Here is a 27,175-nt window from a genome sequence, read left to right as displayed (position 1 = left end):
AGCACCAGAATTCAAAAGCATCAATTCTTCGCCGATCAGCCTTCTTGATGGTCCAGCTCTCACTTCCATACATCACTACTGGAAAAACCATAGCTTTTACTATATCATAGAAACTATATCATACAAACTATCTAAAGCTATTTTTTGAATGTTAAAATATTCTGTGTTTTCTTTTATGGACAGTCGCTTCCCATTTCTCTATGCAATGACAATTGTCATCCAGGTTATAGAAAGGGCAAGAAGGAGGGGAAGCCATCTTGCTGCTATGATTGCCTTCCATGTCCAGAAGGAAAGATCTCCAACAAGAAGGGTAAGCATGATAATGTATCAAGTTCTCAGAAGTATTGCATGTAGTCCACTGGATGCATGTCAGGCTGACACTCATTTATCTAATGATTCTAAAAAACATTTGTAGTTCAGTTTTCCATATATTTTCCTACAAATTTTTGGATTAGAACTCGATAACAAAGCTCAGAAAAAAAGGGAATTCTGAAGGTTAACAGTGTTTTTAGTACTTGTATTATTTCTGGAAGAATGAATAGGCAATTTTTATTGGTGATCCTAATATTGAACAGTTTGAAGTGAATGGATACATGAAAACAAAGTCCTTTTGGAATAAATTCACAAGTTTACTTACATGTCTTCAAAAACATCAAATATATGGCAAAAATATCAATACAATACCTTGTTGTGTCCAACTTAGAAATAACTTCAATTTAGAATCAAAGCCGACAAATATAGCTCTGGAGAGCTTCATTTACACCCTTACTCCACAGAGTTTGAGAACAAAGAAACCCAAAGGCAACTCCCTTCACAATGGAGATTTGCAACCAAAAGCCTTTGTCACCTGATCTAATGTTAATCACTCACATGTTAGCTGCTAGAGAACAACAACCAGTTAATTATCAGCTCAGTTAAAGCTCAGAGAGAGCTCTTCTTACTGTTCTTTGGCTTCAATGGAATCTTCAAGTTAAGCCCTTTCACCAAAACAAACAGGCAGTCCCATTCCAGTGTGAATTAAACCAATTATACTTAACAAATCTATATTACAAGCCAAACAGAATGATCCTTTCCTCCATAAATCATTTCAGTTTGATGGTGATGGTGAAGAGAATACAAACTGATATATGTAATATACAGCTGTATATTATGCCACCTGACTAAAACAAAATAAATATTTTGATATATACATCCAGGCAAGATGGCAGCAGAGGCATTACTCCCATTTTATCATGGACAAAAAGCAGCAGTGGTATTTTCCTGTGCCACTGAGCTCTTGGCATTTGGGTGCAATATACTGTATCATGTTTTGACCTATTTGCCTTCATTGGGGTTTTTCCAATATCAGAGCATGTACAACAAAATGAAAGGTGTTTGAAAACTACATTTTCTTTTTTCAGACCTGGATGCCTGCTTCCAATGCCCAGATGGACAATATCCAAACAATGACCAGGATTCATGTATTCCAAAATATATAACCTTCTTGTCTTATGAGGAAACATTGGGCCTCAGTTTGGCTTTCCTTGCTCTTTCCTTGTCTTTCATCACAGCTTTGGTGCTGGGAATCTTCATTATGCACAGGGACACTCCCATCGTCAAAGCCAACAACCGGAGCCTCACTTACACTCTCCTCATCTCCCTCATGCTCTCCTTCCTTTGTGCTTTGCTCTTCATTGGCCAACCTGAGAAGGCAACCTGCCTCCTCCAACAACTTGCTTTTGGCTTCATATTTACTGTGGCTGTATCAAGTGTGCTGGCTAAAACCATCATTGTGGTCATAGCTTTCCGGGCCACCAAGCCAGGGTCTAAAATGAGAAAATGGGTGGGGAAACACCTGGCCACCTCAATTGTTCTTTCCTGCTGCCTGATTCAAGCCATTATTTGTACTGTGGGGTTGTCAATCTCTCCTCCATTCCCATATTTGGACATGCACACAATGCGTGATGCAATTGTACTGCAATGTAGTGAAGGTTCACCTCTCATGTTCTACTCTGTGCTGGGCTTTTTGGGCTTCCTAGCCATTGTCAGCTTCAGTGTGGCTTTCCTAGCCAGGAAGTTGCCTGACAGTTTTAATGAAGCCAAGTTTATCACCTTCAGCATGCTGGTTTTTTGCAGTGTGTGGTTGTCCTTTGTTCCCACCTACCTGAGTACTAAGGGGAAGTACATGGTGGCTGTGGAGATCTTCTCCATCTTGTCCTCCAGTGCAGGCTTACTGGTTTGTATCTTTTTCCCGAAAAGCTTTATAATTATGGTGAGGCCTGACTTGAACAACAGAGAGCAGCTAATACAGAGGAAAAAATCATCATTGTAATGTGGTACTCCACCCAATTAACGTTATTCATCATTTAACCACATTGTAAGCAATGGAAATTTAGTCATAGCTAAATATCTACCTTGTCATCCATGAAACTCACAATGCAATTCCAACCAAATATACTTATCCTCAGCTAAGTTGCACTACTATTGCAGCCCCAATTGTGAGAAGAAAATGAAAGAGAGAGACAAGAAAAAGAAAAAGAGCACAGAAGAAGAGAAAGAGATAGAAGCAGAAAGAAGATGGGAAAGTAAGAAGAGAAATGATTGAGAAAAGAAAAGAAACAATTAAGGAGGGGAAAGGACTTAATGATTTTCCATCTGTTGATTACAGAAAAAGCGGGGGAGGGGGATTAAGACATTTAGTCCAGATAACACCATCTTATCTACTTTCTGTTAAATAATATTTCTTTTAAGTCAAAGTGTCTCAAAGTCATTCATTTCTTTTCCCCATGAAAAGTCCAAGAGGAGTTCCCAAATTATTAATATTATTGGTAAATGTTGTCAGTGTTTGTAAAATGCAGAAAAGGAGGAAAGGGTTCTGACCTCCCTTTGTCTCCTCAGCCTGGTCCTCAGACCCTTGTCGGCCCAAAAGAGTCCAGAAGAATATCCTTGCAGAGTTTTATTCTTAGAAGTCTTTGTGCAAAAGCGACTGAACAACTATACACACCAACACTAACCAACCAACCAAGCCAAACACCAGCAACCAAACTAACATTTCTGACTCTATATATACAACTTGGTGCAGGCCGCTGAGTCATGCTGACCCAGCTTTTTAAGCATTAAAGAAACAGCGGCCATTTTAGCCGTGACAAATGTCAGCCGTGTTTCCCCCCCTTAATTATCAAATTTACTCCATTAATTCTCTCCACCATTTCTCCAGACTGAGTAATAGCAAATTCTCCCATCTGTGTCCACAAGTCTCTCCACTTGTGATCACATATTGGAATAATATTCCATAATTCTTGTCCCGTGTCTTTAAGAAAAGTGCAACTCTGCACACTTTGTTTACAGTTTACACCTTTCGTTAATAAAGGATTGGATCTGGCCGTGATCATTTCTTTGCTCAACCCCTCCTTTGGGCCTGCAGTTCAGGACAGCGTGCTTGGCGTGCCTTGTGTTCATCCACATTTGAGTGGAGAAAAATGTTTGGTGAAGAAAGATAATGTCTTGATTGGACTAGGGCAAGAAGGCTCACCAGATCTTTGGCTGGAGCAATCCAAACACCCCAGCTAAATTAGAAAACTGCCTTTGTACCAGGCCTGGTGTTTTGATATCTCAGGGTTGGGTCTGTCATAACGTAATTTTTACAACCACCAGAATAAGTCTAGTGTCATGAAAGAAAAGCAGGATTGTTCTCCCCCGCAAAAACAGCTTTTAAACGTTTTTAAAACATTTGACTTATGGGAAATAGTGATGGTGAGGTGAATGTTACTATATTCTGAATATATATATATATATTAATAAATCAACAGCAGGATTTAGTCATTAACATCATTTAATGGTTGGCCTATGTATCTATGGAATAAGTCTCTTTTTCTTGGGCCCTGAATACCAGAGAAAATGCAATGGTTCCTATTATCTGATGGCCCCATGTGCTGAGATTAGGAAATGAATACCTTTTTTAAGGTACCATTACCATTTGATGCCAGACTATTCTGTGAACCGCCCTGATATTCTGTGAACAGCTCTGAGACCCCCAGGTATAGGGTGGTATGTAAATTCAATAAAATCATCATCACTACCATCATCCTGAATTAGTGATAGGATTGCTCCTGGAATCTGACCACAATCCTGCCATTTCATAGGGCTGAAAGGCCAACACAACTTTGTGTTAGTCTTTGTTTGTTTCTCAATGCCTCTCTTTTTTGGTGGCCTTGGACCTTTGGAGCTTATTGTTGCCACACCAGGGAGGGCTGTGAAGCCTACTGAGTTCTGCTGATATGTCTGGGGGGGGGGGGGAGAGATATTCCTCTTCACCTGCACTGTAAATGCTAAACATGTGATTAACTCCCCAGCAATTATCAAATCAACTGTGATTACAACCGCTTCTGCAAATATCATGGGAAATTCTATTGGCCATTGGCAAAATAGTAAATTCTGACTCAAGCTAGATATTAACATCCGCTGTGCCATCAGACTGAGTGCCAATAAACTGCACTCTTGAATGTCCCGGCTTTCAAGCTCAGCTGACTGAGTGATTATTCTGCTCAGATGATGAAACTAACAGGCACTCAAATGATAATGTGGGAACTGATAAAATGGTTTCTCACTGGATGGTTTTCATCCAAGATTATTCTGTTTGGAATACTGGCATTAGTGTGGCTGCCTCCGGCTGGCTGCAGACTCCCTGTTCTCAAATCTTGCAGGGATGAGCATCCTCCCAGTCTCCACAACTATTATCAGCCAGGTGATCTCATAATTGGGTGCATTATTTCACAGATCTACATATCTTCTTACCAGATAACATTCACAAAACATCCCTCTCAGGACGTAGGTGATGAGCTCATGTACGGAGCTAGGTTTTAATGATGATGATGACGACAGTAATAATAATAATAATCTTTTCAGATAATATTCTCCGGATGGTTCTATGAAGATGAGCTTTAGCTTCAGTAGTTAGGGGGATGACCTGAGCTCATTCCTTACTTCCTTATCAGAAAGGCATTCTGCCTCTACCGCTACCTTTTGGTATATTCTTATTTGCTGTAGATGATAATATTAGCATTAAAAGTAGTAATAAATGCAGATATTCTCTGGCATTACTTCTCTCAGTAACCATGTGGACAATTTCTGAAGCCGAGTTTACAATTGCTAAATCCTATTATTTGTAAGTATGATCAGTCCTGAGACTTTACTGTTGCTGGCATTATTTCTCAGATTTACATTATAGTAAGCTTTTAATAGATTTTATCTCTGTTGAATTTCTTGAACTTGCTGCACACTGCTGAGAGGCTGTTGTCAAAACATGTGCTACCCCCCTGACATATTTAGAAGGCAGCTGGGCTGCCATTGACTCTGGATGGCTTCCACTTGAGGTTAGAAATGCACTTATTTCTTAGTTTTCATGACCACAATTATCAGTTCCTGTTGTTGATCATGTGATCTTGAGGTATCTTTTCACCTGATTTTTTAAAAAGTCAACAGCTGGATTTTCTTGATTATAGGTGACAGCCAACTAAATCATGCTGAGAGTACACCCTTTGAAATAAGTATATGTTTATTCCAATGGATCCGTTCTGAATATGATCAGCATTGTCATAGAATAGAATCATAGAATCATAGAATCATAGAATCATAGAATCATAGAGTTGGAAGAGACCACAAGGGCCATCGAGTCCAACCCCCTGCCAAGCAGGAAACACCATCAGAGCACTCCTGACATATGGTTGTCAAGCCTCTGCTTAAAGACCTCCAAAGAAGGAGACTCCACCACACTCCTTGGCAGCAAATTCCACTGTCGAACAGCTCTTACTGTCAGGAAGTTCTTCCTAATGTTTAGGTGGAATCTTCTTTCTTGTAGTTTGGCTCCATTGCTCCGTGTCCGCTTCTCAGGAGCAGCAGAAAACAGCCTTTCTCCCTCCTCTATGTGACATCCTTTTATATATTTGAACATGGCTATCATATCACCCCTTAACCTCCTCTTCTCCAGGCTAAACATGCCCAGCTCCCTTAGCCGTTCCTCATAAGGCATCGTTTCCAGGCCTTTGACCATTTTGGTTGCCCTCCTCTGGACACGTTCCAGTTTGTCAGTGTCCTTCTTGAATTGTGGTGCCCAGAACTGGACACAGTACTCCAGGTGAGGTCTGACCAGAGCAGAATACAGTGGCACTATTACTTCCCTTGATCTAGATGCTATACTCCTATTGATGAGGCCCAGAATTGCATTGGCTTTTTTAGCTGCCGCGTCACACTGTTGGCTCATGTCAAGTTTGTGGTCAACCAAGACTCCTAGATCCTTTTCACACATACTGCTCTCAAGCCAGGTGTCACCCATCTTGTATTTGTGCCTCTCATTTTTTTTGCCCAAGTGCAATACTTTACATTTCTCCCTGTTAAAATTCATCTTGTTGGTTTTGGCCCAGTTTTCTAATCTGTCAAGGTCGTTTTGAAGTGTGATCCTGTCCTCTGGGGTGTTAGCCACCCCTCCCAGTTTGGTGTCATCTGCAAATTTGATCAGGATGCCCTTGAGTCCATCATCCAAGTCGTTGATAAAGATGTTGAATAAGACTGGGCCCAAGACAGAACCCTGTGGCACCCCACTAGTCACTCTTCTCCAGGATGAAGAGGAACCATTGATGAGCACCCTTTGGGTTCGGTCAGTCAGCCAGTTACAAATCCACTGAGTGGTAGCATAGTCAAGACCGCATTTTACCAGCTTCTTTACAAGAATATCATGGGGCACCTTGTCAAATGCCTTACTGAAATCAAGGTAGGCTATATCCACTGAGTTCCCTTCATCTACCAGGCTTGTAATTCTGTCAAAAAACGAGATCAGGTTAGTCTGACATGACTTATTTTTCAGAAATCCATGCTGACTATTGGTGATCACAGCATTCCTTTCTAGGTGCTCACAGACTGTTTTCTTAATGATCTGCTCCAGAATCTTCCCTGGTATTGATGTCAGACTGACTGGGCGGTAATTATTTGGGTCCTCTCTTTTCCCCTTTTTGAAAATAGGGACAACATTTGCCCTCCTCCAGTCTGCCGGGACTTCGCCTGTTCTCCAGGAATTCTCAAAGATGACTGCCAGTGGTTCTGAGATCACATCTGCCAGTTCTTTTAATACTCTTGGATGCAGTTCATCTGGCCCTGGAGACTTGAATACATCTAAACTAGCCAAGTATTCTTGTACTATCTCCTTAGTTATTCTGGGCTGTGTTTCCTTTGCTGAATCATTTGCTCCAAATTCTTCAGGTCGGGCATTGTTTTCTTTATCGGAGAAGACTGAGGCAAAGAAGGCATTGAGGAGTTCAGCCCTTTCTGTGTCCCCTGTTTGCATTTCACCATCTTCTTCTCTGAGTGACCCCACTGTTTCTTTGTTCTTCCTTTTGCTACGAACATACCCATAAAAGCCTTTTTTGTTGCTTTTAACCTCTCTAGCAAGCCTGAGTTCATTCTGTGCTTTAGCGTTTCTGACTTTGTGTCTACACGTGCTGGCTATTTGTTTGAATTCCTCTTTGGTGGTTTCCCCCCTTTTCCATTTTTTGTACACATCCTTTTTTAATCTTAACTCAGTTAAAAGTTCTTTAGATAGCCACCCTGGCTTCTTTAGGCACCTTCCATGTTTCCGTCTCATTGGTATTGCCTGACATTGTGCTTTTACTATCTCCCTCTTAACAAACTCCCAGCCATCATGAACTCCCTTTCCTTTTAGTATTACTGTCCATGGGATCTCACCCAGCACTTCCCTAAGTTTTATGAAGTCGGCTTTCTTAAAGTCAAGAAATTGAGTCCTAGTATGCTTGGCTGCTCCTTTCCGTTGTATAGTAAACTTCAGAAGAGCATGATCACTCGCGCCTAATGATCCTTCCACTTCTACCCCACTAACCAGCTCATCAACATTGGTTAGGACCAGATCTAAAATGGCTGTTCCTCTTGTTGCTTCTCCCACTTTCTGGACAATGAAGTTGTCTGCAAGGCCAGTGAGGAATCTGTTTGACCTTATGCTCTTGGCTGAGTTTGACATCCAACAAATATCCGGGTAATTGAAGTCCCCCATTACTACTATCTCCCTTCCTTTTGCATGCTTGGCCATCTGTTCCAGGAAGGCATCATCTATGTCCTCCGTTTGGCTTGGGGATCTATAGTAAACTCCCACAATGAGGTCTCTGTTATTCTTCTCTCCCTTAATTTTGACCCAAATGCTCTCACTTTGGCTTTGAGGTTCTAAATCTTGGATCTCTTCACAGGTATACACATCCCTGACATATAACGCCACTCCTCCTCCTTTCTTGTCTGGTCTGTTTCTCCGAAATAGATTGTATCCCCCCATTATTACATTCCAATCGTGGGACTTATCCCACCAGGTTTCAGTGATGCCTATTATGTCATATTTAGTTTGCTGTACCAAGAGCTCAAGCTCATCTTGTTTATTTCCCATGCTTTGCGCATTAGTGTACAGACATTGAAGTCCATTAATCATTCCCCCATGTCTCTTATTTAAGGATTTTTTCCTCCCACCACTAGGTCTGCGTGCGGTTTGCTCCATTTGGTCTATGACATTTGGATGATCATCTTCATCAATTGATAGACTCCCACCTTCAGGAGCACTGTCTCCCTCCCCCACATTAGTCAGTTTAAAGCCCTCCTGATGAGGTTTCTGAGATTTTTGGCAAAAACATTTCTCCCAACCATTGTGAGGTGCAGCCCATCGCTTGCCAGAAGTCCATCTTCAAGAAACTGCAGTCCATGATCTAAGAATCCAAACCGTTCCTGTTTACACCATTTGCGAAGCCAGCTGTTCACTTCCACTATTTTTCCCTCTCTCCCTAGGCCACGTCGTTCAACTGGGAGGACAGATGAGATGACAATTTGTGCATTTAATTGCTTCAATTTCCTGCCCAGAGCCTCGTAGTCTCTTTTGATCTTCTGGAGGCTATTGCTTGCAGTGTCATTGGTTCCCACATGAACCAAGAGGAAGGGGTATTTGTCAGTGGGTTTTATGATTCCTTGCAGTCGTTCAGTTACATCTTGGATCTTAGCCCCGGGGAGACAGCACACTTCCCGAGACATCTTGTCAGGCCCACAGATCACTGCTTCTGTTCCCCTCAGTAGGGAATCCCCTATCACCACTACACGCCTCCTCTTAGGTTTGGTCGGGTTTTGTCTCTCACCCCTTATATTTACTAGATATTGTCTTGTATTTTCATGATGTGACCGCCTTGATATTTATCATAGAAGGGGAAAGCAGTTCGAAAAAATAATCAAACTTCCATTGTAGGTTTCTGACTCAAAATTACCAGAACATCCTGGCCTTTGTATTTGCTGTTAGGGAGATAAATTGCAACACTCAGATCTTACCCAATTTCACCCTGGGTTTCAACATCTATGAGAATTATTTCCATCCAATATCTACACTTCAAGCCTCCATGGAAGTCCTCTGCGCACGGGGAAGATTTATCCATAACTACAAATGTGAACCCCAGAACAGTTTGTCAGCAGTCATTGGGGGACCTGACTCTAATGTCTGTCTCCACATGGCAGTCATTTTGAACAACTATAAGATTCCACGTGTAAGTTGGCTACCCAAGGAACTGGAAGTTTATAAATCTGGGGTGAAGGCAGGAAGAGGAGTGTCTTAGATAGTCAGGCTGCATGCTGCTTAAGGAACAAATATACACCAAGGAAAAATAATCCTTAAACTGGCTTCATGTGCAGTTCCAAACTGCCAGTGTTTGCTTCCCCGCTCCTCCACATGCAGCTGCTGGGTGACCTTGGGCCAGTCACACTTCTCTGAAGTCTCTCAGCCCCACTCACCTCACAGAGTGTTTGTTGTGGGGAAGGAAGGGAAAGGAGATTGTGAGCCGCTTTGAGACTCCTTAAAGGGAGTGAAAGGCGGGATATCAAGTCAAAACTTCTCCTCCTCCTCCTCTTCTTCTTCAAACTAATATTCCTTTTATGACCTCTATTAGTCCAACTCCCAATTCACTGTAAGAACCCACAGCATTCCTAGCAAGTGGACATCCAGCTCTCCTTAAAGACCTCAGATGATTGAGAAATGAAGAAGCAGTGCTGGAAAGTCAGGCAGGAGTGTAGGTCAAACATAACTGTGGAATCTTTACTGCCAACCTAGCAGTTCGAAAGCACCTCAAAGTGCAAGAAGATAAATAGGTACCGCTCCGGCGGGAAGGTAAACTGCGGGAAACCGTGCGCTGCTCTGGTTTTGCCAGAAGCGGATTAGTCAGGCTGGCCACATGACCCAGAAAAACTGTCTGCGGACAAATGCCAGCTCCCTCGGCCAGTAAAGCGAGATGAGTACCGCAACCCCAGAGTCGTTTGCGACTGGACTTAATTATCAGGGGTCCCTTTACCTTTACTGCCAATCCATGGGGGTGGAGTCCTCTGCAGCAACATATATTTTTTTTAAGAGAGAGTCCCTTAGACACAGTAACACAGTCATAGGAATTGGGATGGGGTGGGGAAGAGAGGCCTCTTGGACACAGCTGAGTTGCCAGCCTGATCACCATTTTGCAACATGCACAATGCCCCGGATCCAGCATTGTTCCAGGGATTTGCAATGGTGTTGGGAACATCGCTGCTTTTTCAAACCACTAATGTGTACATAGCCGGAAAAAGAAAGAAAGTTGCAAAATCATCTTTCAATTTTATTTTATTTTTAAATACCTTTTCCACTCTTCTCGTTTTTCTTGATTTTCTTTAGCTCACCTATAGCTCCGCTCCAGAAACCAACAGCAACTCCCAAGCTGCTTTTGAGTACTGGATGTTTCCAAGTGCATCCAGTCAACACAAGGGTCTTCTCCAATTACTGCTGCATTTTGGGTGGACATGGATTGGAGTGCTTTATTTCAGCGTTGCAAGTACAGATATATTTGTAGAGAACATGCTTCCCATGTTTTCCCAGAACGGTATCTGCTTTGACTTCATAGAGAAATTTCCCCGAACAGATTTTTCCAGTGAGATTGAAAACACCTTGCAGAAGGTGATTGGAACATTTAGGGTCATCATGGGAAGCAAAGCCAATGTGGTGGTCTTCCATGGTGAGACTCATACTATGATAGTTTTTAGAAATTGTATTCAGTATTTAGAGTTTTATGATATATCGGTGAACACCCAGGGTAAAATATGGCTTATGACAGCTGAGATGGCTTTCACGTCCCTTCCTCTTCAAAGAAGATGGAATGTAGACATCCTGCATGGTGCACTATCCTTTGCTGTTCACTCAAAAGAGGTGCTGGGGTTCCATAAATTTCTTCAGATGAGAAATCCTGCTTTAGAAAAAGAAGATGGCTTCATCAGGGTCTTCTGGGAAAAGGCATTTGAATGTTTTTTCCCCATATCCATGGTTGACAAGGAGATTGATGAAATCTGCACTGGAGAGGAGAGGCTGGAAACTCTCCCTGCATCTATTTTTGAGATGAGCATGACTAGCCACAGCTACGGTGCCCACAATGCAGTCTATGCTATCGCTCATGCTTTGCATGCCATGCATTCATCCAGATTCAAGCACAGAGCAAGAGCAGATGAAGGAAAATGGAAGTTTCTTAATCTACATCCATGGCAGGTAACGTTCTGAACTTAAAACTATTATAGATCGCACCCTATCCATGGGTGAAGAAATAAACTGCCCTTGATTGTTTAGAAATTAGTGGTGGGCAATCTGGCTCTGCCTTAATTTGCAATTTCCTCAATGACGTCAGAATCTGACATTATAAACTCACGCAGAAGTTGTATTTCATAATTATATTAGAATTAAAATTTGCTCCAATATGAGGTGGCCTGTGGACCTTTTAAGCCAGGCATAGGCAAACTCTGGCCCTCCAGATGTTTTGGAACTACAATTCCCATCATCCCTAGATAACAGGACCAGTGGTCAGGGATGATGGGAATTGTAGTCTCACAACATCTGGAGGGGCGGAGTTTGCCTATGCCTGTTTTAAGCATTCTGCTCATTTTCTTTAACTTCCTTAATTGTACAAGTCTGTCTCGAGAGTCCTGGAAGCAAATATGCCCAATGCACTCTTTACAAGTGTGCCTGTAACTGTCCTTGGGTGTCACTGGGATGTTTTACAAAAAGAAAGGCAGCTTTCATCTATTATTGTATATGCATATTGAATTTTTTTCCTCTTAAGAATGCATCCTTGACATGTTCCCTTGACATGGTTTTCTCCATGTATTCAAAGAATACATGAAAAAGGGGAGTGATACTATGTGCATTGGGACGCGAGTGGCGCTGTGGGTTAAACCACAGAGCCTAGGACTTGCCGATGAGAAGGTCAGCGGTTTGAATCCCTGCGACGGGGTGAGCTCCTCTTGCTCGGTCCCAGCTCCTGCCAACCTAGCAGTTCAAAAGCACATCAAAGTGCAAGTAGATAAATAGGTACCGCTCCAACGGGAAGGTAAATGGCATTTCCGTGCACTGCTCTGGTTCACCAGAAGTGGCTTAGTCATGCTGGCCACATGACCCGGAAGCTGTACGCCGGCTCCCTTGGCCAATAAAGCGAGATGAGTGCTGCAACCCCAGAGTCGGTCACAACTGCACCTAATGGTCAGGGGTCCCTTTACCTTTACCTTTACTATGTGCATTGGCCTCATCACCACCACAAGTGATTGTTGCTATTGGCTTCATACCCCAGACACCTCTCTATTCTTTGAAGATATATGAAGCTTTACAGGTGAAGGCTTCTCTGTGCAACTGGGAGCCCTGATCATGAAAGTTTTCCAAATGATATTTGACTGTATGTCCACAGCTCCCGCACTATAATTTTGCCTAATAAGTGGAGGTTTTGGAGGTAGAGCTTGTTGGAATGTTCACACAGTTGGGAGAGTCAGTGTAGGGTAAATCAGGGTTTCCCAAACTTGGGTCTCCAGCTGTTTTTGAACTACAGTTCCTATCATACCTGACCACTGGTCCTGCTAGCCAGGGATGATGGGAGTTGTAATCCAACAACAGCTGGAGACCCAAGTTTGGGAAACCCTGGGGTAAATGAATGGAGACATACAAATGAAGAGTTTTGGTTTAGCGCAGAAGAGGATAAGCAGACAATGAGTAAATACCCTCCTCTTCCCCTCCAAGTCTTAACCTTTTTATTAGTTCATCCTTACATAAGCCCAATGATTGGATCAGGGAACAAATCTACAATGACAGCACCTCTTTTATTTGCTCTTCTATATTGCCTCTAATTTGATCATCGGCATTTTTACGGAGCAAATGTGTTTCTCCCCTCTGTTTAGATGGTCCACTTTCTGAGAAGTGCTACATTTAACAACAGTGCCAGGGATACGATTTCCTTTGACCAAAATGGGGAATTGTTAGGTGGACTTGATATTATCAACTGGGTTACTTTCCCCAACCAGTCTTTCGTTAGAGTAAAGGTGGGAAAGATAGACCCTAATGCTCCCACAGACAAAGTGTTCGCCATTTCAGATGGTATCATCATATGGCCTGACAGATTTAACCAGGTAGGGCCCGTGGCGACGCTACCTGCTACAACACTGGGAGGGACGTACATCCAGGGGCATGGCTGACACGCGTCCCAGGGGGCATGGCACGTGTAGTGATATTGGGAAATCTTAGTAGAATAAAACTTTGGCTCATGCAGAAGAAGAGCATTCTGGGAGAGCCAAAAAACTGTAGAAAGCTGGGAATGTGTATCTGGGTTTAATTGCAGACTTTCTGTCTTTAGAAGTGTGAACCGGGTTATCTCCTTCATCTGCAGGGAGAGAACTTCTATTTGATTTGTAGTTTTGATACCTGGGGTCTCGGATGTAGATTCAGTATGAAAAGGCTATCAGGATAAATTTACAACTAAAAGGAATCTGGTGTGTCTCTGGGAATGAGAGGAGGACGCTTTGATTCTCAAGGTCCTTATGAATAAATAGACTTCTCCTAACAAGCCCGAGTTATTGTTCCCCCATGTAACCATTGGTGAATTGCTAATTAATCTAAAGAACTGATTGGCTCCTAAGTTGTGTCCCCCCCCCCCCCCGGGATCCTAAGGGATAAAACTTCAAGAAAGTAAGTTGCAAATCGCAGACCATCTTGCCAGGCTTACCATCTTGTCATGCAAAGCCTTTGCTACGCAGAGCAGCCTGCCCTGGGCCCGGGGGGGGGGGGGGGGCGGGACCAGCCGAGACACTCTTTTGAATTGCTAAGGTTTGTATTTCTGTTCCTGCTGTGAGTATGTGCCTAGTCAGTGATATTCTATAATGTTTTTATTTCCTGTTTGAAACCTGTAAGAAATGTGCATGCTTTTATTTTCTGAAATGATCCTTTTTTAATAAATTTGGAAAAGGACTTTTGCTTTCTTGTATTCTGTGCCTTTTACCGGGGAAGCTGAACCAGTGCCTAATCCGCTCAGACGCCTACCAGAGTACCTGTTGGATTTCTGGCTGTGTCACGGTAAAGTGACATAGAGTGGGGCAGTCTGGTAAATACTGAAAGGTGATCCTCCTCCTGGATTCCTTTTGGGGGACTGATCCTGAATAGGAGATGGTGGCAGCAGCATACTACTGTTTGACTCGTTTTCCGCAAGCCCTTTCACGTCCCTATCACTCTCCCTACCAGGTCTTTCTGGAGTTGGAGGACTGGTGGGGGTGGTGGATAGCGTGTGTGAATGCTACAGCGAGTATCAGGGGGGCTGTGCGGTGAGCATCCTGGAGAGCAGGGGAGCCGCGATGTCACCCCCTGGATGGAACCCGTGGCGGCCGCCCCCCGCCTGCCCCCACCTTTGTCCACCAGTGGCTAGGGCCTGTACACACTTCTACATCTATGCACTTAATTTCTGCATTTAAAAAACCTCTCAAAACAAAGCAAAAACAGTTCATTGCCTAGTCCAGTGATGCTGCCAAATTCTACATGTCAAGTGCTCTAAAAGTGAAGCTGGAAAAGCAACCCCCCCCCACATTCCTCACCCACTTGCTTATTTAGCTGCATCACTTAGTGCTATTCCTCCCACCCCCCAAACAAGATGTATGACCACATTCTCAAATTGTGAAAATGTTGGGGACTTACGGAATCTAGGAAAGGGGTTATTTGAGGAATTTCATTGATAAACTTACCACAGTAGCTTTCGAAACTCTGTCCAGCCAGCAGTCACTAGACTAATTTTTCACAAAATATATTGGTAGGCACAAATAAATTGCAACCCCTTCTTCTTCAGTCACCCATTTCTTAAGAAAACATCGCAAAGCTTTCAAAACACTATTTTCCCGTAACTGTTAAAACAAGCCCCTCTTTCATTTATCAACAGGCGCAACCTCTTTCTCTATGCAATGACAAATGCTCTTTGGGTTACAGTAGAAAGAAGAAAGAAGGAAAGCCACCTTGTTGTTATGATTGTCTTCCATGTCCAGAAGGAAAGGTATCAAACCATACAGGTAAGAAATGGGTTGTTTTTTTATGGAATATGTCAAGTATTTGGGCATACATTTGTATTAGAAATTCATTTCACTCAGGTCTAAAAATTCATTCAAAGTGGGAAAATTATTAGAGGCCATACAGAAAATATGGTTGTTTCAGAATGGCCAGGGATGACATACAAAAATGGATACCCATAATTTGGGAATTATTTGTGTGTGTAGTAAGGTTGACCAAAATGCTCATATCAGCCATCTCTCTCTGTGTGTGTTTCTGTTCGTGGTGATTATAAAGAGTATATAATGATGATTACATATAACAATGTCTGGATGTGCTGGTAAGAATCTTTCTAAACTGCATGCAGACTTTATAAGGCCTAAAGTCAAAGTGGACTTATTTTTGGTTATCTATTTATGTATGCTATATTGTTACAGCAAGGAGAATATACATTTTACATATTTGGGTCTTCCTGGTGGTTTAATTATTTTTTGGGAGATCCTTATTGTGTTTAGGAATTGTATTTACAGTCAGTCTATATACATACACATTACAGGTGTTCAAAAGCCCAAGGTAGTTGAATGTGCATGTGTACTCCATTTCCCTCCCTCCCCCTCCATGCTGCCCCGGGTGTTGGCAACCCCTGCTACACCACTGAAGCACATGGAGTCAAATGCACCTGGAATACCCCTTTGCTGTTTCAATATATGATGTAACAGTGAGTGGGCATGGTCAACATGCACAGGGATATGGGAGATGGGACCAGTGCATTCATGACCAGTCCCCTACATATTTTTAGCTTACATCTGTAAGTAGACACTGCATGTTAGGAAATCAACTCTAATTATGAAACAAATGTCATCATTTGTATGCTAGGCCTGAAGAGACAGAAGAACATTCACTGGCTTTGTTTTACTTTTCTTTTTCAGACATGGATGACTGCTTTCAGTGTCAAAAAGATCATTATCCAAATAATAACAAAACTTTTTGCATTCCAAAATATATAACTTTCTTGTCCTATGAAGAATCTTTAGGCTACAGCATTGCCATTTCTGCCCTCACTTTTTCTTCCTCCACAGTTTGGGTGCTTTGGATATTTGTTAAGCACCGAAACACTCCCATCGTCAAAGCCAACAACCGGAATCTCACCTACACTCTCCTCATCTCCCTCATTCTCTCTTTCCTTTGTGCTTTGCTATTTATTGGCCAACCTGGAAGGCTGACCTGCCTCCTTAGACAAGCTGCATTTGGCATCATCTTCTCAGTGTCAATTTCTTGCATCTTGGCCAAAACTGTCATTGTGATTCTCGCTTTCATGGCCACCAAGCCAGGATCCAATATGAGGACATGGATGGGGAAAGATCTGGCCAGCTCCATTGTTCTATGCTTCTCCTTTATTCAAGCCACCATTTGCACAGTGTGGCTGGTAACTTCTCCTCCATTCCCAGATATGGACATGCACTCCATGACTAAAGAAATTATACTGGAGTGTAATGAAGGTTCCACTATCATGTTCTACTTAGTCCTGGGCTTTATGGGCTTCCTGGCCATTGTCAGCTTTGCTGTGGCCTTCCTAGCCAGGAAGTTGCCTGACAGCTTTAATGAAGCCAAGTTCATCACCTTCAGCATGATGGTGTTCTGCAGTGTTTGGTTGTCTTTTATTCCAACCTACCTGAGCACCAAGGGGAAGTACATGGTGGCCGTGGAGATCTTCTCTATCTTAGCCTCCAGCTTGGGGCTACTGGGTTGCATCTTTTCCCCAAAATGTTACATCATTTTGATAAGACCAGAACTGAACAACAAAGAACAGCTTATGAAGAAAAAAGTAAAGAATTTTAAGCCCAAATAGTCTCAAGCCAGCTCTTTGAATCAAATTTACGATTCAAGTCTATTTTCAATGTAAACCTAATCACACCTGTAGGGGAATCATGTTGAACTCAAAGTAATTAACTTCCTATTAAACATAGGTTGAAATGGTGCATTCCCTTGTAGTAAATGGGACTTTATTGTTGGAGGGGGAAACCTGGGAGCAGAAGATGTGGAGGAGGTGACTGAGGGGGAGGGAGGCAAGGAAGAGAGAGAGATTGGAATAAGCCCAGGAACTTTCCGTCTCTCCAGCCCTTCCTGCTTAGGGCAAACTTCTTACATCTGTTGTTAATAAAGTTGCGGTCTGATTTCACAAAAACATTGGTTGTCATGTCTCTTATTCTTAGAATTGGGGAGGACAGAAGAGTAGGGGGGGGGTGCCTTGCTACACTGGCATATATTTCCCACAAAAGAGACACAAACCTTTTGATTCCTGGGAGGTCATTTGACTATCAATCTGTACAGCAATGTGATCCTTCAAGAGTAAAATTATACCCTGATAAAACTGAACTTCAACTTCCTAGTCAACTATACTTGTGGTTTTGCTGTTGGCTTTTATTTTAATCTCTACATCGAAACACTCAGCCTAGGCCAGACCAGTATCAGTCGTAAAACCTTGTGCTTCTATCACACTAAGTTTTCAGTCATGTCTCTGTAGCACAGCAATGCAGATCTATGAGCAGCAAAAAAAACCACTGTATTTTAATAGTCATAAGGTTTTTCTGTCCTTATATTGTCTATATGCTCTATATAGAGCCAGTGTGGTATAGTGGTTAAGAACAGTGGACTCGTAATCTGGTGAACAGGGTTTGCTTCCCTGCTTCTCCATATGCAGCTGCTGGGTGACCTTGGACCAGTCACACTTCTCTGAAGTCCCTCAGCCTCACTCACCTCACAGAGTGTTTGTTGTGGGGGAGGAAGGGAAAGGAGAATGTTAGCGGCTTTGAGACTCTTTAGGGTAGTGATAAAGCAGGATATCAAATCCAAACTACTACTCCTCCTCCTCCTCCTCCTCTTCTTCTTCTTCTTCTTCTTCTTCTTCTTCTTCTTCTTCTTCTTGTCTCTGTTAGGGTGTTTAGGGGTATGAAAATGAAGTCCTGTAAAGAACACACCACCACAACAACAACCCTGTGATTTTGTGCAGGCTTTCCCTGATCCATAAGATGAAACCCTGTCTTATCTGTAGGAAATCTTGTTCCCACAGAATCATAGAATCATAAAGTTGGAAAAGACCACGAGGATCAGCTAGTCCAACCACTGCAATGCAGGGATCTTATGCCCAAAGTGGGGTTGAATCCATGACCCTGAGGTTATAAGTCTCATGCCCTACAAACCGAGCACAGAGTTGAACTCTGGAAGTCTAATGATTAAGTGAGAATGTATCTCTGCTAGCTCTGTCATGAGGTGTTTAGCATAGATCACATGAAAAAGGATACAATTACAGATCTGTTTTTATATGCAGTTTTATTATTAGTTATAAATTTCCCCCAGTGATATAGGGTTTTTTTAACATTCTACACCACTTAATAATCTCAATAAAGGTACAATAAACTCCACCCTACAAGTGTTTTGACGTAAGGAAAATTTTGTGACATGGTAAACATTTTAAATCACCATTTCAACTCCTCCTTTCTTTGATGCAGAGAGGAGATCAAAGGTTTCAACAGGATAGCACAGAATCATGCTTTGTATAAAGCTACATATGAGTTTATCTGATATTTTAGAGGAAACAAAAATAGAAATGAAGGAAATAGCTTGAATATTTGAAACGTTAATGTTTTCTCCTTATTAGCTGCTCCTTTTTGTTCAGATCAGGCCTAAAAACAATAATGTAGCACTTAGGAGTAAAGATGCAGCTCAGTAAACCTGAGCCAGATGACAGGATGGAGAAGACCTCCACGGCTACCATGTATTTCCCCTTGGTGCTCAGATAAGTTGGAACAAAGGACAGCCACACACTGCAGAAGACCAACATGCTGAAAGTGATGAACTTGGCTTCATTGAAACTGTCTGGCAGCTTCCTAGCAAGGAAAGCCACCGTGAAGCTGACAGTGGCTAGAAAGCCCATATAACCCAGGACACAGTAGAACATGGTGACTGACCCTTCATTACATTCAGTTATGATTTCTCCATACACTGAGTGACTGTCCAAATCTGGGAATGGGGGAGAAAAACCCAGCCAAAGAGCACAAATGGTGACTTGAACAAGGGAGCAACACAATACGACAGAATGTGCCAATCTTTTCCCCACCCATTTCCGGAAAATGTTTCCTGGCTTGGAGGCCATGAAAGCCACAACCACTGTAATAGTCTTAGCCAAAACGGAAGAGACAGCAATCGAAAAGATGATGCCAAAAGCTGTTTGTCTGAGGAGGCAGGTGATTTTCTTGGGTTGTCCGATGAATAGCAAAGCGCAGAGGAAGCAAAGGAGGAGAGAGGCAAGGAGAAGGTAGGTGAGGCTCCGATTGTTGGCTTTGACGATGGGAGTGTCCCGCTGCTTGATGAAGACTGCCAGCACCAGAGCTGTGATCAGGGCAAAGAGAAGAGCCAGGGAAGTCAAAGTAATGCCCAAAGTATCTTCAAAAGAAAGAAAACTTTGAATCTTGGGGATGCAGTGATCTCTACGATTATTAGGGAAGTGATATTCAGGGCATCTGATACAGTAATCCATGTCTGTAAGAGAAATATAATATGCATACGGTAAAGATGTCCATAATTGTTCTCTCTTATAAGCGCCACTTTTCTAAAAATCCACCTAAATCCTGTGTTTAAATCTTCTGGATTCAGCATTGTCCACCAGTGACCTTTATCCAGCACTGAAGTGAGAAAATAAATCTTTTGGGTGAATGGACATCAAAATGGCAAATGAAATCCAGCATTAGAAGGTGTAAACTGCAGCAAAAATCCTAATTTCACATATTCAGAAATTCAGTCGGATCTGGTGGTTATTGACTAGTAGTGAGATCTTTAAATTGTGGAGGATAGCTTGATGAAGAATCTAACCTAGTATATGGCAGCTGTGTGTTAAGGAGTGTTAGGGAAATTATTGGGGGGAAACCAGTTAGCGTCATTATATAAATCTATAGAGTGACCACTCTTGGAATACTAATGTGGTGCTGGAAAAGTTTCTGAAAGGGGCAAGCAAAATGTTCAGAGGGTTGGAACAACTCCTTTTTGAGGAATGTTACAATTGCAGCTTTTAACTTCAAAGAAAAAAAGACATGGGAAGAAGGACACTAGAGTATTTGGATTATGCATGGTGTGAAGATTTGGAAGCTCACTGTGTTTACCTGCTAAGTTTCTTTGCAGGTAGTTATATTATTATTGTTGAGTTTGGGGGTTTGTGTGTGTAATTTTTTAATCAATTTTTTGAAGGTGGAAATAAAAATAAATAAATTATTTAATTGAGTACAAAACATAAAACAGGGTCAAGGATTGTTAAAGATAAATACTCTACAGCTATGCAACTCATTGAAAGAATTGTACAGAGAAATAAATAAAATCTATCTTGTTGACAATTTCTAATTAATAATGAATGTTCTTGCATGCTCCAGGCTATTGCTTACTCCCTCCGAAACTAGACATTATTACTCTAACCACAAACAAGAATATTCTGCAAGTGGCAGCAGCTAAATCTGAAGAACTCAAAAATGGTGATTGTTTACACATATATGTTCTACTACTATCCATACTTTTCATGACAAATGTATTTCTTATAAATATTTCTCCTACCCTCCTGGTTCGAAATCATATCTTCTGGACATGGAGAACAGACATAGCAACAAAATTTCTTTCCCTCCTTTTTTTTCCTGCTGTACCCAGGATAGCACTGATCATTACATAAAGAGAATGGAGGTACCTATTCTTGAACAAAGGAAGGATTTAGCATTAATTGTTTGGATTTCCTTTCTCTTCCAAATAATAAGCGATAAACAAAGGGCTGATGAAATGAAATATTAATATCTGTGATTGCACAAATGGCAAATTCAGTGTAAGGAATGCTGTACCAAGTCTTAAGGTGCGGGTGGGTCTACTCCACCACAATGTAGGAGGAAATCTGATGCCACCTCAGCCATCCAGTTACTATGAAAGTTATCATAAAGTGAGAATTTTCCACACCTGAGACAATTCTCTGTGCCATTCAAGTCTCTCTTCATTAATAGTGAGCACTTCACCAGGGGGAGCCTGAGGATCCAGCCTTCCCACTTTGACTTTGACATAAGAGTTATTTGGGAAAGTGACCAAGCTGGTAATGTCAAATCCAGCTACTATTTCTCTGTGTTCATTAAACATAATTTCATCACCAGCAGTGTTGTTGAATAGAATGTCTTTAAACAATGAATGACTCTGGATGAGGAGAGAAGAAGAAAGGCTTGGATTTGATATCCCGCTTTATCACTACCCTAAGGAGTCTCAAAGTGACTAACAATCTCCTTTCCCTTCCTCCCCCACAAAAAACACTCTGTGAGCTGAATGAGGCTGAGAGACTTCAGAGAAGTGTGACTGGCCCAAGGTCACCCAGCAGCTGCATGTGGAGGAGCGGGGAAGTGAACCCGGTTCCCCAGATTACAAGTCCACCGCTCTTAACCACAACACCACACTGGCATGAGAAAATACCAAGACATTGATTATTTTCAAAAACATTACTCTGGGACACCCCGCCACTGTATGAGAGCTTGCAGTCACAAGGACACTTTCCTTCAAGTGTGGTGGGAGTGTGAAAAATGAACAACATTGACTATATTCATGAATATTTCTTCAATAACAAGCCGGTCTATAGCCCTGCACTTGGCTGTTAAAAGTGATCTAAATTTCACAGTTGCTTAGAAGGAGCTGCTAACTCTGCTGCTGGCTGCAGTCAAACTTGAAACTGGAAGTCTACATTGGGTTCCTTCCAGGAATGAATGGATACAGACATTAACCCATGACAGCAGGTTTTTGATGCTGTTTGGGTCTATGTTGTACATAACTTTCATGATAAAAAGTGTTCTATTCTGTATTTCATACCACATTGTTCCACCAATCAGTTATATGTATGTGTCAGGGAACTGACATCAGAGCGGGAGGCGAAGGGGAGGCTCCTAGATGATGCTGGAGAAGGACCCAGCAGCAGGGGGAGAAGCAACTCAGTGGAGGGGGAAGCATTTAAGCGCAACACCAGGAACAAAAGTGGGCAGATGGGGAAATCGGAGAGAGGGCTCACGGACTCTTCACTGGAACTCAGTGAGGAGGGGACAGGTCCTCCGCTACCTATGCCCTCCCTGCGCAGAAGGCTCCCGCGCAGTGAGAGGCGGAGGAGACTGGGTGTCAAACAACTCTTATGTTGGAAGAGATTCAAGAAACGCCCACTGACGGATTCTGCTAGTGACTGAGACAGTCATGATTAGAAAGGGCTGTGCAGTCAGAAAGGTTTAACAAGGCAAATTAGCCTAGAGAGGCACCAGTTTACGCACGAGTAACTCATATTCATCACAGTATGCAACTGTTTTTCAGTTAAAGGGTTATGGTAAGGGACAGCATCTCACTTATGGTACCAAGTGTGAGGTGCAACATGTGAACCCATGTCACTTCACCAAAAGTGGCAAAATCTTTGATCACCCTCCCCCAAAACTCCTCTCTCCCTGAAAATAGATATTTTTTTTTATAAAAAAACAAAACAAAAACCTATCCTAAATATTTCTAGGGAGGATTGAAATTGATGAGCGGGACCAAGGGTTTAGACACATGTTCTAAATGGATTTCAGAGGCATTACCTTCCAGGGTTCCACTTTCCAAGGATGCAGCTTGCCTCCATTTTCCATTTGTCTGTAATTTAATCTGTATGAACGCATGATCTGTAAAGCATGTGCCACAGCATAGACAGCATTATAGATACTGTAGCTGTGACCTGTCATGCTTAATTGAAAAAATTGTCCAGGAAGGCTCTCCAGCTTCTCACCACCACTACATGCTCCATCAATATCTGTGAAGCCATCAGAACTTGGAACAAAGCAGTCAAATGCTTGTTCCCAGAAATCTTTGATAAAACCATCTCCTTTGGCTTGAGTAGGTTTTAAAGTTTGAATATATTTTTGGAATCCTTGAACCTCCTTTGAAGGAATTGTGAAGGAAATAGCACCATGGAACATTTGGATATCCCAGGTTTTTTGTAATATAAAGAGTGCAAAATCAATCTGGGCTGTTGTAATCCATACTTTCCCAAAAGATGCAGTCTCATTGTACTGAGACTCAACTGCTAGAGACTTCTTTACCCCCAAGATAATGGCTGCCAACCATCTAATATTTGCAGTTTCTCCATATAGAACAATCACATTGGCTTTGCTGTTCTTGAAAACTGGCACGCTCTTCATAATGTATTTATTCATTTCACCCATTTCCAATATTCTCATATAAATTGGAACTTTATTTGTGAAGGCTGAACAGATTCCATTCTTGGAAAGGATTGCTTCCATGACCTGCAAGAAATGTTCTCCGCCAGCATCATCAAAAGTCATCAGCCCAACCCATTTCCATCTAAAATGTACTAGTAGCTCAACAATTCCTTGGTACTGGAGGGCTTCATTGGGGACCATGCGGTAAAAGGAAGGGAAAGCTACTTGATCATTCATTGCTGGTTGAAATGAGCCATATGAAAACTAGAACAAAGAAAGAAACAGATTTTAACTGTAATAGCATCCTGAAGAATGAGCCAGGTTGTATTTTCCCTCTGCCTCTTTTCCACAGCAAACTACTGGTCCAAAGAAGCAAGACAATATCCATCCCAACACCAGATCTAAAACCTGGACGATATCATTTAATTGGATCTGTTCCTGGAAGTCACAGTCCTCTGCCAAGAAATTGAGGCACAAACAAAAGTATGGGTGTGCCCTTAGACCCCTTCCAGGAAAAGAAGAAGATTTTATTATCCCCTATGAATGCAACACATTGATCCTACCTGTGGAATCTTGTAAAGTCCTAAAATATCTGCCATCTGTGAGGATGTATCAGATCTAAGTCCACCAACGACGCCCATTAGATGTGCCTGGGTGTCACATTTGTAGTTGGGGAAAAACTGATGGAATTTGAAAATAAGATCCAGTGTGGTGCGGTAGGTCATCCTTGCATCATAGTAGCTATCATAGATGTGGAACCCAAGAGTGACATTGGGCAAGATATTGGAATTCTCGTTGATCTCATGTACAGCAAATGCCAAGGCCAGGATGTGCTGGTAGAATTTTGGCACCATCCTGGAAACAGATTTACAAGCTTTTCTTAGGAGAAAAATCAACAGAGGAGGGAGAAAGGTTGTTTTCTGCTGCTCCAGAGAAGCGGACACGGAGCAATGGATCCAAACTACAAGAAAGAAGATTCCACCTAAACATTAGGAAGAACTTCCTGACAGTAAGAGCTGTTTGACAGTGGAATTTGCTGCCAAGGAGTGTGGTGGAGTCTCCTTCTTTGGAGGTCTTTAAGCAGAGGCTTGACAACCATATGTCAGGAGTGCTCTGATGGTGTTTCCTGCTCGGCAGGGGGTTGGACTCGATGGCCCTTGTGGTCTCTTCCAACTCTATGATTCTATGATTCTATGATTCTATGATTCAGTACATTAAAATAGGGTTCCATTCTGGTTTTAAGATAATTTAGCTGTCCAGTGAAAAGGAAAAGCTACAATTCCCAGAAGATGGTTGCGGTAAATACATTTTGTTGGACAGAAAATGAAATTCACATTGGCTCACTTTTACTGGATTGCTTTCTTTATTATTTATTTTAATAGAACACTTACCCTCTGAAGATCTTGAAGTGTTTTGTTTTTTTAAAAAATTACCCACTATTCCACCATGTAGCCCAAAGCTTCCAAACAAAAATATGGCAAGCCAGAGGCTTACACCGCCTAACAGACTTCTACAAAAATGAAAAACCCATACCAACACAAGAAATACAAGACAAACTAGCAGACACTCAAATACCCTAGCTGACCCAACAACAACTACATGGCTTCTTAAATAATCCACCAATCATAGCAGCAGCCATTAGGCCTCTGACAACCTTTGAAAAACTTCTCCTGACAACAGAGGAACACAGCAAGGGGATCGTATCCACACTATACAAAAGATAACTCCAAGATCCCTCACCAAAATTAAAGACCAATGGGAACATGATATACGTTACGAAATAAACCCTACCAAATGATCTAAACTGTGGTCTAAACCACCCTTTAAGGCCATCTCAGCCAAAAGAAGGAAACTCACTTTGCAACTACTTCATAGATGGTACCTAACACCTCGGAAGCAGGTGCTGACACAGCCAGGAACTTCACCTAAATGCAGGGGAGGTTGCACCACTACAGGAACATACCTACAGATGTGGTGGGATTGCCACCAAATTCGATCCTTTTGGACATCAGTCCTACAAGAAATATGCAAAATAACAAAACAGGTACAGTAGTACTTCAGCCAATCACCCATTCCCACCACCCTTCTGAGTAATACCCCTCACCACCCTCTCACCATACATAAGGGTCTGGTGACTTCTGTTTCAGTGTATCTGAAGAAGTGTGCATGCACATGAAAGCTCATGCCAAGAACAAACTTAATTGGTCTCTAAGGTGTTACTGGACAATTTTTTTATTTTTAAAATTTATATATTTATACATTATCTTTGTAACCAAAGCAGTCATAAATAAACAACACATACTGAACAATATTAGAACTTACAAAAAATGGCTACCAAGCATATACATATAAGACCAACTCCACATCCCTGAAGCTCTAATGGGTTCATTGCCCCACAGTTGCTGGACCATTCAATACATTTCTCCCATCTTTCACCTGAGAAAGGGTCAGTTCAGAGCAGGCTGTCACCTGCGGGGGGTGGGGAGCTATAATACTACTTCCACCCACTCAATCCCAGCTCCTGATAAATAAGCAATCAGCACTGGTAGTGACAGAGCTGGCTCAAGAGATTTTGGCATCTGAGGCAAACCATAAAATGGCACACACACCTTCCCTGCCAGGGAAGAAGGGATGAGTGAAGATCTGCACCAGGAACAAGTGGGGAATAAATATCTACATCAGGATCTTCTGCCACTGTGGAATCTTCCATCTGAGGAAGTTACCTCACCTTGCCTCATGGGTGCGCCTGCCCTGGAAAGCTGACACAAACATCAGCCTCACACTCAAGTGGTCCTGAAGGGCACCATAAACTCAAGTTGTTGCAGCCAATCAGCAGCTATGCTCTTCTTCTCCACCAGCAATTTCAGTAAAGGGAAGGGTTGTGGCAATTCAATGTATGTTTGTCCAGACAAAAACTGATAGAAGAAGTTAACAAAAGTTACAGACTGATTTTTAAAGCACTTCTTTAACTTCATATATTTACTGAGATATTTCCAGGTGGGGAAAAATGGAGATCTCTTAAAAAGCAGCACATTGTTGATCATTGACCTGTTTTGTATAAATTTTAAAAAGAGAGAGTAACAAGCCAATAAGAAAAAAACACATGCTGCTTCTTTGCTTAAATGGGAAGCCTCAGCAAGCAAGCCTATCACCTCAGCTGAGTGAAATCATCTCAAAATATTTTAATGATTCAAATGGGTTTTTAGAACAATGATATATCTAGTTAATGTCTTCTGGTCCTTAGGAACATTCACTCAGTCACAACAGTTGATACTGTTCAATATAAACCAACCTTTGGTGATTCTAAAAGGATATAAACACCAAAATAAAAGCAAAGGTCACTTTTATGGTGTGTGGGAAAAATAATTTCTTACAGTTGGACACCAATCTCCTCCTCCAAAGGGTGTTTCAGGAAATCGACATCAGTTAAAAGGAAGTAGATATGAGACATTATTCCTCCAATGTGGATTTCACTTGACTGGTACCATTCATGCGGAATATGTACTGGATCATTCCCAGTGCAGTTGAAATTTTCTACTTTGCAAGCCGTATGTGGTAGCAACAGCAGGAACAACATCTCAAACCTCAT

At 42.0% G+C, this 27,175-nt stretch overlaps 1 protein-coding gene across 1 annotated transcript; it reads right to left on the bottom strand.

Annotated features, from left to right (window-relative positions):
* Positions 1–18,986: 18,986 nt before the first annotated feature.
* LOC308464795 (vomeronasal type-2 receptor 26-like) lies at positions 18,987–27,175 on the bottom strand (the record flags this gene model as incomplete). The annotated part of the gene is made up of 6 exons (XM_080984385.1): positions 18,987–19,888; positions 20,948–21,074; positions 21,335–21,562; positions 23,410–23,850; positions 24,150–24,441; positions 26,961–27,175. The coding sequence occupies 6 exons, from the start codon at positions 27,173–27,175 to the stop codon at positions 18,987–18,989; spliced, it is 2,205 nt and encodes a 734-aa protein (XP_080840511.1).

Source organism: Podarcis pityusensis, assembly GCF_964106645.2.
Source record: "Podarcis pityusensis genome assembly, chromosome: 16".
NCBI classification, from domain to species: domain Eukaryota; kingdom Metazoa; phylum Chordata; class Lepidosauria; order Squamata; family Lacertidae; genus Podarcis; species Podarcis pityusensis.
The sequence above is the reverse complement of the archived record's forward strand: the minus strand, read 5'-3'. Positions and strand labels throughout refer to the sequence as shown.